This window comes from Tyto alba, unplaced genomic scaffold (assembly GCF_018691265.1).
Source record: "Tyto alba isolate M040663 unplaced genomic scaffold, T.alba_DEE_v4.0 Super-Scaffold_6, whole genome shotgun sequence".
NCBI lineage: Eukaryota > Metazoa > Chordata > Aves > Strigiformes > Tytonidae > Tyto > Tyto alba.
In genome coordinates, this window is record NW_024881327.1 from 55,307,768 (window position 1) to 55,320,971 (window position 13,204).

Genomic DNA, 13,204 nt, shown 5'->3' on the forward strand with positions numbered 1-13,204 from the left:
AGTTTTGCTTAAGCGTGTTTGGGAGCACGGGAGGAAAAAAAGAAAATAAAAAAAGGACTAATACATTCACGGAACTGCGGCTGCAGGGGCTGCACAGAGCAGGCGAGGAGAAAAGCGAAAGTCCACGTGCACTGCTCTGCTCCTGGGCTTGCTCCCAGGGTAGGGCTCGGCCCCACTCTGCTTTCTGCCACTACAGCACTGGCTTTGAAGGGAGGCATGTGGGACTGTAGAGGTGAAAGAGCAGCTGGGAGGGAAAACAAACTAAAAAAAAAAAAAAAAAAAAACCCATGAGCCAGACTGTGCAATCCTTCATGAGCGCAAAATTCAATGGGAGTTTTGATTTAGCAGTTGCCACCAACTCCTGCCCAGGTTTTGCACCTCAGCCCGGGTCCTGTATCTTGTGGGGTTTGCTCTCTTTGGAAAGGCAACCTATCAGCCCAGGGTTTCGGGCTGTGCAGCACATTTCGACTTCAGTAGACTTTATACATATAGAAACCAGATAATAAGCATTGCACGGCAAAGGAAAAGTGACGCTTGTTCAGGGTGCAAGGAAAATTGTGCTGAGAACCTGAGAGATTGTGGCTCGCACGTGCTGCCTGCGCCAACTCCTCTGATAAGGTCTGCAACATCTTTGTATGCTCACAGATAGATATGAAAAGGTCCTTTTCTCCCCCACCACTCTCTTCAGTTTTGCACTGGGATTCGAGCTTTACAAATCAAAGCAGATAAACAAAACAAAACAAAACAAAAAAAAAAAAAGAGAAAAGACAGACAAAGAAGTAAAATAAGAAGAATTTCAGAGTAGGTATTGTTTACATGCTGTAGGTAGGATTCTGCATACTGCATTAGGGTAAGTGGTATCTTCGTTTTGGCAGCAGCCTAGGGCCTGAGTGAGGCTGTTCCTTCTCCATCTCCATCTGCTGATGTGATCCAGTGCAGAGCCACAACTTCTTTCCAAAATCCCGAGGCAGGCACAGACCTTTCAGGTGTTTTCCAGCACAGCTTCAGTTGAAAGGTTTTACCAGTTTCATAGCAGCGTAGTTCTAAAGGGAGGGAAAAACGAGGGAGGGGTAAAAAAAAGAATCTGATTTGAAGCAGGTACACCAGGGCGGTACATGGAGGTTAAAGGATTTTTTGGGGCATGGCACAGAACTGCATTCAGGGCAGGAGTGATGGCCAAGCTCCCAGCCCCAGCCTGCAGAGATAAGCAAGCAAAAGGTGCGTTCCCACGAGCAAGGAGGGGAGAAAGCCCACCACACGTGAGAAAACTGGCCTTGCCTTTTTCCAGTAGAAGCTACTGGTCACGAGCGCCAAGCAGCGAGCACTAGGAGTCACTCCTGGACTCGGATTGCTCCTTCCACTAGTTTTCAAGATAAATTTCCACCTCTTCATACCCTCGTAAGAAACTTAGCACCATCCCAGCGCCCACGCGCTTTTCTTGCAGGTGAGGAGACACGTCTAGCTCTTTGCTGAGTTGCTGCAGCCCCCCCCTCCCCTCTGGCTCTCGGTGCCCCTTCCTCTCTGCTCTCCCTTTGGGCTGCTCCCCCCAAAACCCCGAGGTCGGATTCACCACCCAAACCCCGACCTCACACCCTTACGGCTCCTTCTCCCCTCAATCCCCCCAAAACTGGTGACCTCAGAGTTGGGTTGGACCCTTTGGAAACGGGCCCTGGCCCAGCTCCCCGAGCAGCCACCAATGCACCCATGAAAGTCCATGGACTCTCTCCAAAGGATCTATCGAGAAAGGCAAACCCATCCCTGACTTTTTTTCTCTGTCTGTCTGCACCCCCTAACACCTCAGCCATCTGTTTCAGCATCAGGACTCGGCGTGGGGTTTGTTCCTAAGAGCGGACACCCCAGGCAAGACCTTCCTGCGCCTGTTTTCCAGGATCTCTCCTGTCCCTGTTATTTCATGGCGAAGTCTGGGGCTGCCATGGAAAATGAGGTGTCAGAGTATTTTAGCCTATTATACGTGCAATTCCCTCCTTGAAAGAACATGACAGCACTGTGAAAAAGAATAAGCTGTGTAAACGCTGCTTATCAAGACCACAATGAAATTACAGACGAAGACGCATGCTTAGGTCGTTTGGAAAGAGCTATATTTAAAGTAGCTCTGATTCAAACCCCCGCGACCACATACTAGCCAGTTTGGAAGTCCCTCCCAAGCATATTGAATTTAATTGGTACAGGATGTTCTATCACTCTGTCACTTTAAAAAAACAACTTTGGAAACAAAGCACAGTGCTCGTTACCAGTGAGCTCTTTGGAAGAATGAGGCAAAAAGAAAAAAAGAAACAAAACAAAACAAAAAAAAAAAAAAAAAAAAAAAAAAACACAACAGAAGTAAAGTCTGACCAAAGGCATTTTGATAAATTGCAACGTGTAGCAAATTATAAGGCAGTTTGCCAACTGAGGATTTCTAATAATGCCATAAATCAAGCAAGTGAAGTTAGGGCAGTTTACCAGAAGTCATTAGAAAAGCCTCCAGTGACATATAACCTTCGAATTCATTATCCATCCATTTGTCTTTCAGAGTCTATCCTCCAAAATATTCCTATTTTTTATGATTTGACTGGTTGCATTCTGGAGGGTAGCAAGTTTTCTCTCCAGCTATGAATTTGTATTAACAAAGTGTTGAAAGCCAAGCAGGATTATCAATCAGCGCAGAAAGCGAGCTGTAATTAGAATTAATGGCAATGGCAGCAACACTGGGCTTGCAGAACACAAACAGAGCTTTAAAAGGTAGTAAACATTTTCATGGTGCTGCAAAGCAGAGCTGACTCCAGCTGGAAGTAGCATTACATTTTTCTATGGTGGTAGCCACTAAATTCTTTACAATAATCACTGTTTCAGGGAGATAACTTCACCGCTGTATTCCCTACACGTCACGGGTGCAGAAACCCAGCCAGGGCTTTTATAACCTTTTCTTCTGACCTAGCCCAAGACTTTCACTCAACCGTTCCCGTAGCAGAAGGCAGAGCTTTTCTCAGCTATGGCAATGTCAGATGAAAAGTCCATCAAAGTCACTGGACCTTTCCAAAGAGGCCCACAGCGTGCCATCAATGAGCACTGCTGGACAGGAGCACAGGGGGGAACTAGAGCATATCTTGTCAAAAGACATTCAGTCTCGATACGTGGACGCCTCGAGCAACAATGAATTTACCACAACCTTTGGCAAAGTGTTCCGATGGTTAATTACCCTTCATCTCAAAAATTAGCATCCTATTTCCACTGGAATAGTTCATCCAACTTCAACATCCAGCTACTGGATCTCATTAGCCTTTCCTCTTTTGTTTAAGGAGTCTTCTGATGTCAAGTTAAATCTAAGGACCGTCTAAGGAAATCACATAGGAAATATCCAGTGAATGCTGTTCCCAGAGTCCTACCTTGTACAGACCATAATGACAACCACTCTGCAAAGAAAGCTAAGGCAAACCAGTGAGTAATCTGACACTAAGATTGGGTGGAAGAGCCCAAGTAAAAAAATTAAGAACCTCAGAATATCAGATTTTAAACATTTTTTCCCCATTTTTGTAAAACTAGACAGCTTTTTTTTTATGGAAATTTGCAATACCATGCAGTGTTCCACCCAAAACCAAAAGGCTTCTCAGTTGGAAATGGCCTCTCACCCACTAAGATGAGTTGCTGGGTAAACAGTTGCACTAATGACGACTCATTTCCTATGAACTTGTGCCTATATTTCCCACACTGCCCCACTCCCAGCGCCCCACGCAGCCTGGTGAATCCTCCTCCTCATCCCAAACCACTTCCAGACCCCTCCTCCAGCTCTCCCCCTGGTCCTTCCAGGACCCCCAATCCCACTGGGGCAGCCACGGCACGTTCCCTGGATGGAAAACAACGGCTGGTTGCACAAATATCTCCTGGGAAAGAGACTTTGAAGAGGACCCGAGAGGAGGGATGGGAAGATCTTTATTCCAGCCCATGACCCATCACATGTGCTCTGTGTCCTGAAGGCAGCGGAACCACAAAGGCACCACATCTTCAAAGGCCTCTGATTCCGTGAAGTAGCTCTAAAGGCTATTTTGCAGAATATTCTGCAATAAAGCCTTTAGAAAATAGTTCCCTGGGGTGTAAAGCATCTCTTGATGGGTATTCCGAACGAGACCAAGGTATCAGCTTCTTCATTCACTGAAAAGCCCGAGCTTTTGGGATCCGATGGATTTGGGCACTACTGTTGGGAACCACAGACATCCCTTTGCTGTTGCGGGTAGAAGCACACAGCTTTCGAACGGGACGTTTGCTCTTACTCTCCAGCTACTCTGACCACAAAGCCGGGACTGTGGTTGGAAGCTTTCAGCGCTGTATGGGAAGTAGGAATAAATCTTTAAAAAATCCCATCTTTATACCACGAGCCGATAAAATTGCTTTCAGGGGAGAGTCCTGCCTGTCTGGGATGGAGGGTGACCTACGCGGGTTAGCTTAGCTCACGGGACCATTATGTTTCCCAGGGCGTATTGTGGGCAGATGTTTCTCAGGTAAAAGATATCGTCCTTCAGTGTCCTCAGGCAGAGTCCAAACAGGACAAGAATTAGAGCCAGGGCTCAAACCGCTCTGGCAGCGTCTGGTGTGTGTGGTACACAACTCTCCCAGGTGGGGAAGCTGCAGGCAGGAGCATTGAATCTGCAGGCAGAGCATTCAGGCTGAAGGCAGGGACATTAAATCTGTAGGCAGGGGCATTCAGGCTGCATGCAGGGCATTCAATTTGCAGGTAGGGACATTCAGTCTGCAGGCAGGGCGTTAAATCTGCAGGCAGGGCATTCAATCTGCAGGCAGGGACATTCAGGCTGCAGGCAGGGACATTCAGGCTGCAGGTAGGGATGTTAAAACTGTAGGCAGGGACATTCAGGCTGAAGTCAGGGGCATTAAATTTGCAGGCAGGGACATTCAATCTGCAGGCAGGGACATTCAGGCTGCAGACAGGGACGTTAAAACTGCAGGCAGGGACATTCAGACTGCAGGCAGGAACGTTAAAACTGCAGGCAGGGACATTCAGACTGCAGGCAGGGACATTCAGACTGCAGGCAGGGACGTTAAATTTGCAGGCAGGGACATTCAGGCTGCAGGCAGGGACATTCAGGCTGCAGGCAGGGACGTTAAATTTGCAGGCAGGGACATTCAGGCTGCAGGCAGGGACATTCAGACTGCAGGCAGGGACGTTAAATTTGCAGGCAGGGACATTCAGGCTGCAGGCAGGGACATTCAGGCTGCAGGCAGGGGCATTCAGGCTGCAGGCAGGGACATTCAATCTGCAGGCAGGGATATTCAGGCTGCAGGCAGGTCCCAGGTCTCCTGTGGAACCAAGGACCAGCTGCTGCAAAGCAAAGCCTGGAAGGAGCCTGGAGGTCCCAACGAGCAGAGAGCTGTGGAAAAGCTCTTCATGCAAGGCCAGAGTTGGAAGGGCAACAGGAGCAGGGAAATAGTAACTTGCCCTCTGTAACACCCCTCAGCATCCCCGTATCCCTGCCCCTTACCTTCTGCCTGCTCAGACTGATGGTCCACATGCCCTGACAGGATTCCCTCGAGGTTTCCCTCCCATCACCCACCCCTTTGCCTGGGATGAGCAAGGCAGGACACACACCAAACCCTCTGCCCACAACGTGGGACCTCAAAACTGCACCACGTGTAGTGGCAAGATTGCATAGCTAGTGCTAAACGCAGCGAGGTCCTTATTTTAAACAGGACCTGATGGTGCTCCTGGCACACAAATCAGAACAGAAGTGAGGAGGGATTGTTTTTCCATGCATTTAATCAGGGAGGTAATGGTGAGCCCTGCCAAAGGTCAAGATGCCAGGGGCATCCTTCATAACAAACCGTCACCAACATGATTGCCAAATTTAGTGCCTGATGAAATGGGAAAGGAACTAAATCTCCAAGTAGATACAGAACCAGTGACCTCAAAAATCTGGAGGAAGCTGGCCAAATACATAAAAACAGAAAAATTCCATGAAACATGGCCCTACTTTTTCAAAATATGACTAAAAATTGACCCGACCGAAATGAAATTAAATACAACAACATTTAGCTAGGAAACAGGGAAAAATCCCAAGTAATAATGAGTGTAAATCAATATTTATAGTTTATGAATTTTTCCTCCTCTCAATGTTGTTTTTATATGATACCACTGGAACGAATGCAAAGCCACTTGCATCTTCAGGGAAACACCGAGTTCTTCTTGGTGAAAAAGGCTTGGTTTCTGCTACTTGACATAAAGGGGAGTCTCCAGGAATCACTCTGAGAACAGGGCAAGGAGGAGGCAACGCAGCACAAATCTGCATTTGCACAATTACTTTCTCCTTCAGCCTACTTAGCACCTCCAGAATCATTTCTCCAGCAGGAAAAGTATTCCCGCCCTTCCCACGGATACAAGGATAGAGAGGTAGGGAGAGCCATGATCTAATCCCGTCCCCTTTTTTCTCGGCAGGAACAACCAAGCATGCACGACTTCAAATCATCTGAAAGTGATTACGATGGCAAGGAGAAATTCCACACCTCACTTTTCGGTTGCACATTGCAAGCACACAAAGCCATCTGCAAAAGGCAGCCACGTTCTCTCACATGAAGTTATAAATTATCCCGATGAGTTCTTTTATAAAAAAAAAAATAATAATAATAATTCATATACAAGGAGCAGAATTTGTTAAGTGTTGGAAAGAGAGAGGCGGGTCATTTTTCTTATCAGTCTGAGAGGAGGGGAAATGGCATCCAAGAGCCGGCATGAATTATTCCAGTGCTGTAGAAACAGAGGAGGATACAAAAACCCACCCTAAGCCAAACTGGAAGGCCAGGGCTCCATTATTTATTTATTTTGTTTTGTCAGTGGAACTGACAGTAAGGCAAGAAAAAGCCACTTTCTTGATGAATGAGGTGAAAACCCTCCTCCTCATTTCAGACGTTACATCGGTATAACGTGCTCCAAGCCTCGATAACAAGAGACAGGGCTGCCCAAACACCTATGAACTCCCTACATCTTTAAACAATTACAGACCGATGCATTTCTTGCCACTGCTCAGCCCTGTAAAATGGCTGCATTTCTAATTAGGCTGCAGGTTCGTCGGGGATTTTCCCAGCAACCCTGCAACACCTCCGGCGTCAGCTGCTCCAACCTCTTTGGAAACGGTCAGTTAACCTCAGCATCGTCGGCCACGACTTGAAACGCAGGTGCAAAGAGGTGAGCTCCTTGCAACGAGTCTGTAGCAGAGACTGGAAACACAGACTCTCTTTTTGACCCATCATGGTCCACCCGGTTCCTCCTCAGAGACCAGCATGGGCCTTTGCAGCCACATGCACTGGGACCATCTCTGTCACCACAGAGGCGAGTCAGCCACAGAGACCTGGGGGAACACCTAAGACCTTGGCCAGCCCCCTCATGTCCTCTCCCACACCCAGCATACCGGGAAGGCGTAGATGAAGATCCCCAGGAAGAGCAGCAAAACGAAGAGCAAAATGGCCAGGATAACCACCCACTTGTACCGCCGCCACAGGATGTACTTCAGGGTCTTGTATGGGGAGGTGAACCATAGGAAGGAGGTTTCTGGGCGCCTGGAGCCAAAAAAAGTTGAGGTCACTTCTGAGTTTCACAGCAGTTTCACTCGCCTAGACCCCCCAACGCCACGAGCATGCCCTGCTGTAACAAGCTGGCTGCTCACCCTGCCAACCCACAGCCCTCTGGGCAGGCTATGTCAAATGTCTTCCTTGGTGGTCCAGACCAGCCTCCCAGCCCCCCTGGATTGCCTCAGCTCCTACACTTTGAGCATCGGCAGTTCAGAAACGGAGCCTACAAGGCAGCAAGCCCATTGCAGGGAGCAGACCTCAAACTGAGAACCCAGATTTTCAATTTGCTCCTTGAGAGCTCTGTGCCCCAGTGGTTAGTTTTCCATTCAAGATGCTCTTACTTGGGGTCCTCCAGCTTGGGGTTCATATTTGGCTCATCCCGACCCATGCCGGCCGGCCGCTCTTCATGCTCTTGTTCTGGCACAATTTCCAAAGTCATTTCCAATTTGCCCTGTGTGGGTTAAACAAAAACAAACTTAGAAATGAAAAGAAAGAAGAAAAAAAAAAAAAGAGAGAGAGAGAGGTGTGAGAAATGAATGTATGATGCAAAATATTGATTGGGGAAAGAAAAACTACTTTGAGCATAAACCAGTCACTCTCAACAAGGGCCATGAGGAACCCAGTAAGAGTGGATTTCATACAGATCCCTCACCTGCCCACTAAATGTTCTCAGCAGATACTCCCCGACATCTCAAATGTCACTGACAACCAAGTTTAGGCAACCAGCTCAGGGGTCTTTTGCTGAACGACTTAATTCACTCTCTGGCTTCCCTTACCTGTATTGAACTATCGCCAAGGACTTGAACAGGAGCCCAGACGCTTACATTTAAATACATCAGTCTGACAGCTGGAACCTTTCCCTGGTACTTGTCGCAACACAGCATCATTAAGAATAGATGTGATACAGAGTCAAATTAGGTGGCATGTTCCAAAAACCACAGCAAAAATCCCACCGAACAAATAATTCCTTCTGAGGCATTTGCATGGTGTTGGACAAATCCCAGAAGACATCCAGCTGACAAAAGCTGGCCCAGTTTGTAGAATGTGCAGCCCAAGACTGCATTTCTTGCCCTGACCTTGGCTTCCTGCACGTGCTCGGCCCAGCCACGTCCCTCCTTGGTGCTTTGAGTGACCCCTCCAAGAGAACACGTGAAGAGGCCACCTTACCGCCAGGATCTTCTTTTGATCCTGCTCAGCAACACAGGGCCACCATCCCTTGACGGTTTTCTGTTCAAAGAGTGACACAAAGCGACCTGAAGACAAGGTCTCGTCTGCTAGCTCTAAGGAGCACTTCTCAGCAGTCTTGGCAGGTTTGGGCATCCTGTTGAGATCCATCTGAATGGAACCTGCAAGGAGGAACGTTACCGGGAAGACATCTCGGTGTAACAGGCCCTTAAAATGTGGACTCTTGCCCTGAAGAAATATTCACTGTGGCACCCTCCTGACCTCAGGGAGCTTGGGCAGACACCCACATAGCAAGGGGGAGAGCAGGCTCAGGCGTGGCCCCATTTATTATTTTAGCCCGTGGTTCTCCCTAGGAATTGAGCACTTGGCATCACCATTGTGCTTACGAAGACGAGAGCCGTGATGTCCTTACAGAAGATGCTGCAAAATACCTGCTGACTTACGCAGCTGTAAGGCTGGGTGATTTGCACTGGAGTCAACCAGGCAGGCTGGGATTTTTAATGAAGATTAATAGATTTAGGTGAAACGCAAATTGTACACACCCAGAACGCAGGCAGTAGGGGAGCATTGGGCAGAAGGCCTGCAGATCTCCAAACAGGCTATTTTATTGCCCCACCCAGGTGAGGAATTGCCGCAGACTAAATATGAAGGATATCCCGTAAAATTGATAGCTTCCTCCTCAGATCCAGTTATTATCACATTTATCTAGCCTTTAGGAAATCAGAGCTCAAATCTCCAAGTATTAGTTGAAAGTGCCTGTTTTTAATTAACATTGCTACACCAAACTACCTTACAGTAGGGAACGGCCAAGAACATACACAGGGTCTGATCCTGCAGCTCCGCTGAGGGACAGCAGCTTATTACTCTGCTGTTGAAAACTCTCATTCAGTCACTATCTTCTTGTATTTGCAGCTTTTCTGTGCCACAGATTCTTGCAACCGGTGACAATAACGGCACAGATCAGGTGTGCTGTGAAACACTTTTGAAGTCCACTGATGAAAAGTGCTTTACAAAAGCCAAAGGCCACTTTCATTTGCTGGAATTTGCAAAGAATTAATGTTGACGGTCAAAAGCTCCTGATGTGCAGAGCCGGAACTGGAAAATACACCTTGGAGAGGTTATTTCGGCACTCAGCCTATGTAATTAATCAAAGACAGGATTTAAAAGGATCTTGAGCATATAAGTCCTCAGTGAAGCTTTTGATGTTTGTGGTTTTTTTGGTGCCAAAAAGAAACCTAGAACAAGATCCAACCAAAAAACTCGTAATGCCGGAACCTCCAGCTTCGGCACAGATAATCTGCTGCGTGGCTCTGCTATCCTCCCTATTAGAGGGTTTTGTTTTATTGTTTTCTTGACCTAAACCTAGATTTCTGAGGATGATTAATGAGGCTAGCACCAAAACAGACAAGTGTTGGATTGAGTTGTGTTCATGTCTAAATATCCCAGGTAGAGCAAGGCAGCTCAAATGTGCTGTTAGTCCTGATGAGCACATTTCAGCACGATTTCTGATGAGTCACAGAGAACTGGGGCCTCCTGGAAGGTGGTGGCTCTGGTGGATTTGATGATGCTCTCAACATTATGTCAGCCCAGGAGCAGACTGCTGCAGGCTGAGACTGGAAACCCGCCTACTACAAACCACTCATCATCAGTCCTGAACTTATGCTGACACTGAATCCTGTTCAGTGGCTTAAACTGGTTTTGTTACGCTGTCTTCATATCCTGAAAGGATTCAATAAATTTTTCTTCCTGTCTGCATCAGCAGGGATGGAGCCAAATAACCCTCCCAACTTACCCAAATAGTCATCAAAAGAGAACTTGTCATTGTCCCAGATCTGGAAGATAAGCTGTGGTGGAATCTTGTTTTCTGTCTTGTCCAAACTCCAGAAGTGCTCCTAAAATCACACCAGAGAAGAAACCAAGGAAAAATAAAAAGCTCGTTAGTAGAAGTGGGCAGAACCTGGCTCCTCTCATCTCACAGCAGTGGAAGTCTTGTAACATGATGTTCTCAGTGTGTCCTGCTCCCGTTCTGCAGGGACAGAGCCACGGGAGGACAGCACCGGGATCTGGCCTGTTCTTGGACAAGGATGCTCAGTGGGGAATCCAAGATGCTGCTAGAAGGTGAGTTGGTATCAATCTGTGCCTTAATTTACTGACAATATTTTAGCAAACAGGCACCATGACCTTGCAAATAGGATCTTTTGGAGTGACAGCATCATATTCACATGGATTAAGTGAGGGTGACTTTCCAAGGTGAGAGCAACGCGTGTTGAGTGGCAGTGCTACCAAATTTCACCTTCCTCTTAATGAATGGAAAAATATAGGAGTAACACCTCAATTAACACTTATGGTAGGCAATTCAAATACATCCCTTCCCCTTCTGCCCATGTCTCACCCCAGCTCTGTCAGCAGCCAGAGCCCTGCACAAATCAGCATCCACCGCTGCTCTGATCTGCTGGCAGATCTATTGTAAGCCAGTTCTGTGCAGTTGATCAACTCGAGACCAGCAAACACCTCGACCACATGTAAGTAACCTGTGGCTCCTGAGTTTACTTACCAAACACACCTATGCAAAGAAAGAGACCGGTGGTCTCATAGCAGCTCACTGCGCGGTGGGTTCCTCGGTTCTCAAGTGACTTTGTTCATCTTTTCTGCACATCTCCCAGATTTTCATTCTCAGGACAGGTGAATTCTAGAGTTGGACATGGTGTCCCAGTAAATCTACTGCTAATACTACACTGGGCTGCTGCCAAGCTGCATACGTTCTTGCTATATTTATTACTACATCTAAGTTCGAGAAAGGAGAGATTCAGAGCACCAGCAAGTCATGGTGACCAGAGCCTGGCTCCCTGTGCAACCAAGTGGTGGCACCGTGACACCTGATTCCGGTCCTTATAGCGCGAGATCTGTCCCCGTCTATATGCCCTTCACATTTCTATTAGATGGGCAATTTTTTGTCTGCTCCCTGCCACTGGAGCTGCTGTGACAACCTGTGGAAAAGTTTTCGCGGCAGTCCCAGAAGCCTGTTTGCAAAGCACCAGGAATGAAAATTACACCATGATCATCCCCTGTGATTATCATCATTTACCAAGTCTTTGTGCCGTGCAGGAGCTGTCATCCAGCAATTCTGCAACCCAGCCACAGTAATAAGGAGTAGCCACTGCCTGGGAGACAGCATCCATATGGGATGAGCACGGGATCAGCAATAAGAGGAGGCAGCAGTTTCTGCTTTCTGGAGAGGAGATGATTTACAGAACACTCATGTATGAGAAGTTTGCCACGGCAGCGACTCGGTTACTGCAGTGAATAGGTCAACAGGAAGACAGATGGTCTGTCTTCTGGATAGTCAGACCAACACTCCCCAAAAAGCCAGTCGGGGGAACATTTATATTAGACTTCTCTAACAAGGAGGGTTTGAATCCCATTACTGTGACAATGAGCTTGCGGTCACATCATTACAATATATGGTGGATATGCGCCCATGCCACAAAATTTGCTATTTATGTGGTTGCAACCAGTAATATTTCCCAACAGGGATCTGATACCACTTTTGGGATGCCACAAGATGCCTGGGAGTTAGGAGTGAGAAGTGTTAGAACAGGAGGAGAGAGACAGAGAAGCACAAAAAGCCGAGGTCTTGTTATTTCTGGCTCCAGCCAAGGTTTGCAGAGAGGAGGCAGAGTCCCGACCGGTGTCTACTGACAGCGCGGGCTCTGAGGTGTGTCCTGTGGGCAATGCCTCCTGCTGCACTCTTGCAACATGACAGTATCATAAATGGAACATATTTAATTAAAACCAGGAAACTTCAGCATTATTCATGACACATACGTAGCACCATAAATTCACCGCGGTGGCTACAAGACTCTGATTCATTATATCGTGCAATATTAAAAAAAAAAGGGGGGGGGGGGGAAATGTGTCACACTCCATAAGAACATAAATATTCAAGCAGGGAGACTGTGGCCACTTAAATCCCATTGAAACTGGTTTCACTTTAAGAGATCGCCCTGGACGGTTATATTTCAATTTAGCTCCATTCCCCGCCTTGCTTTGGAAAAACACGCCAGCATTTTTGCAATGGAGCATTTTATTTATGCATTTTAAATATTTTATAATCTAGAAAAATAAAATAAAGTCAATGGAAACTTCCATCTCTCCCCCTCTGCTCACTGCAATGTATTAAAATGTATGTTTATCCAAGGCGGGGGGGGGGGGGAGGGGGTGTTTTCCCAGCTAATAAGTCATTTTAAATTAAAACTGCTAAAAAGGGAAAGAGTTTATGGTGATTCTTCCCTTTCCCACACATTGGTCAGGTCCTGCACTGCAGAAGGGTTGTTAGTCATCCAGAGGAGAAAGCCCCAGGAACCACGTACCCATGCCTGCGCCCAGATGACCTCGCCAGGGCTTGGAAAGGTTCCTCTGGGGCCTGCGAGATGGAGGAAGACCCACG

General features: G+C 47.3%; 1 protein-coding gene across 10 annotated transcripts in view; it reads right to left on the minus strand.

The window, feature by feature from the left end:
* Positions 1 to 780: 780 nt before the first annotated feature.
* DYSF (dysferlin) overlaps positions 781 to 13,204 on the minus strand; it is a 103,254-nt gene continuing 90,830 nt past the window's right edge. For all 10 annotated transcript variants that reach the window (XM_042807882.1, XM_042807880.1, XM_042807877.1 and 7 more), the window contains 5 exons: positions 10,550 to 10,649; positions 8,740 to 8,918; positions 7,914 to 8,023; positions 7,413 to 7,560; positions 781 to 1,043 (listed from right to left, as the gene is read on the minus strand). In XM_042807882.1, the coding sequence (XP_042663816.1) occupies positions 1,005 to 1,043; positions 7,413 to 7,560; positions 7,914 to 8,023; positions 8,740 to 8,918; positions 10,550 to 10,649 (576 nt within the window). In that variant the 3' untranslated portion in view covers positions 781 to 1,004. The remainder of the gene's footprint in view (positions 1,044 to 7,412; positions 7,561 to 7,913; positions 8,024 to 8,739; positions 8,919 to 10,549; positions 10,650 to 13,204) is intronic.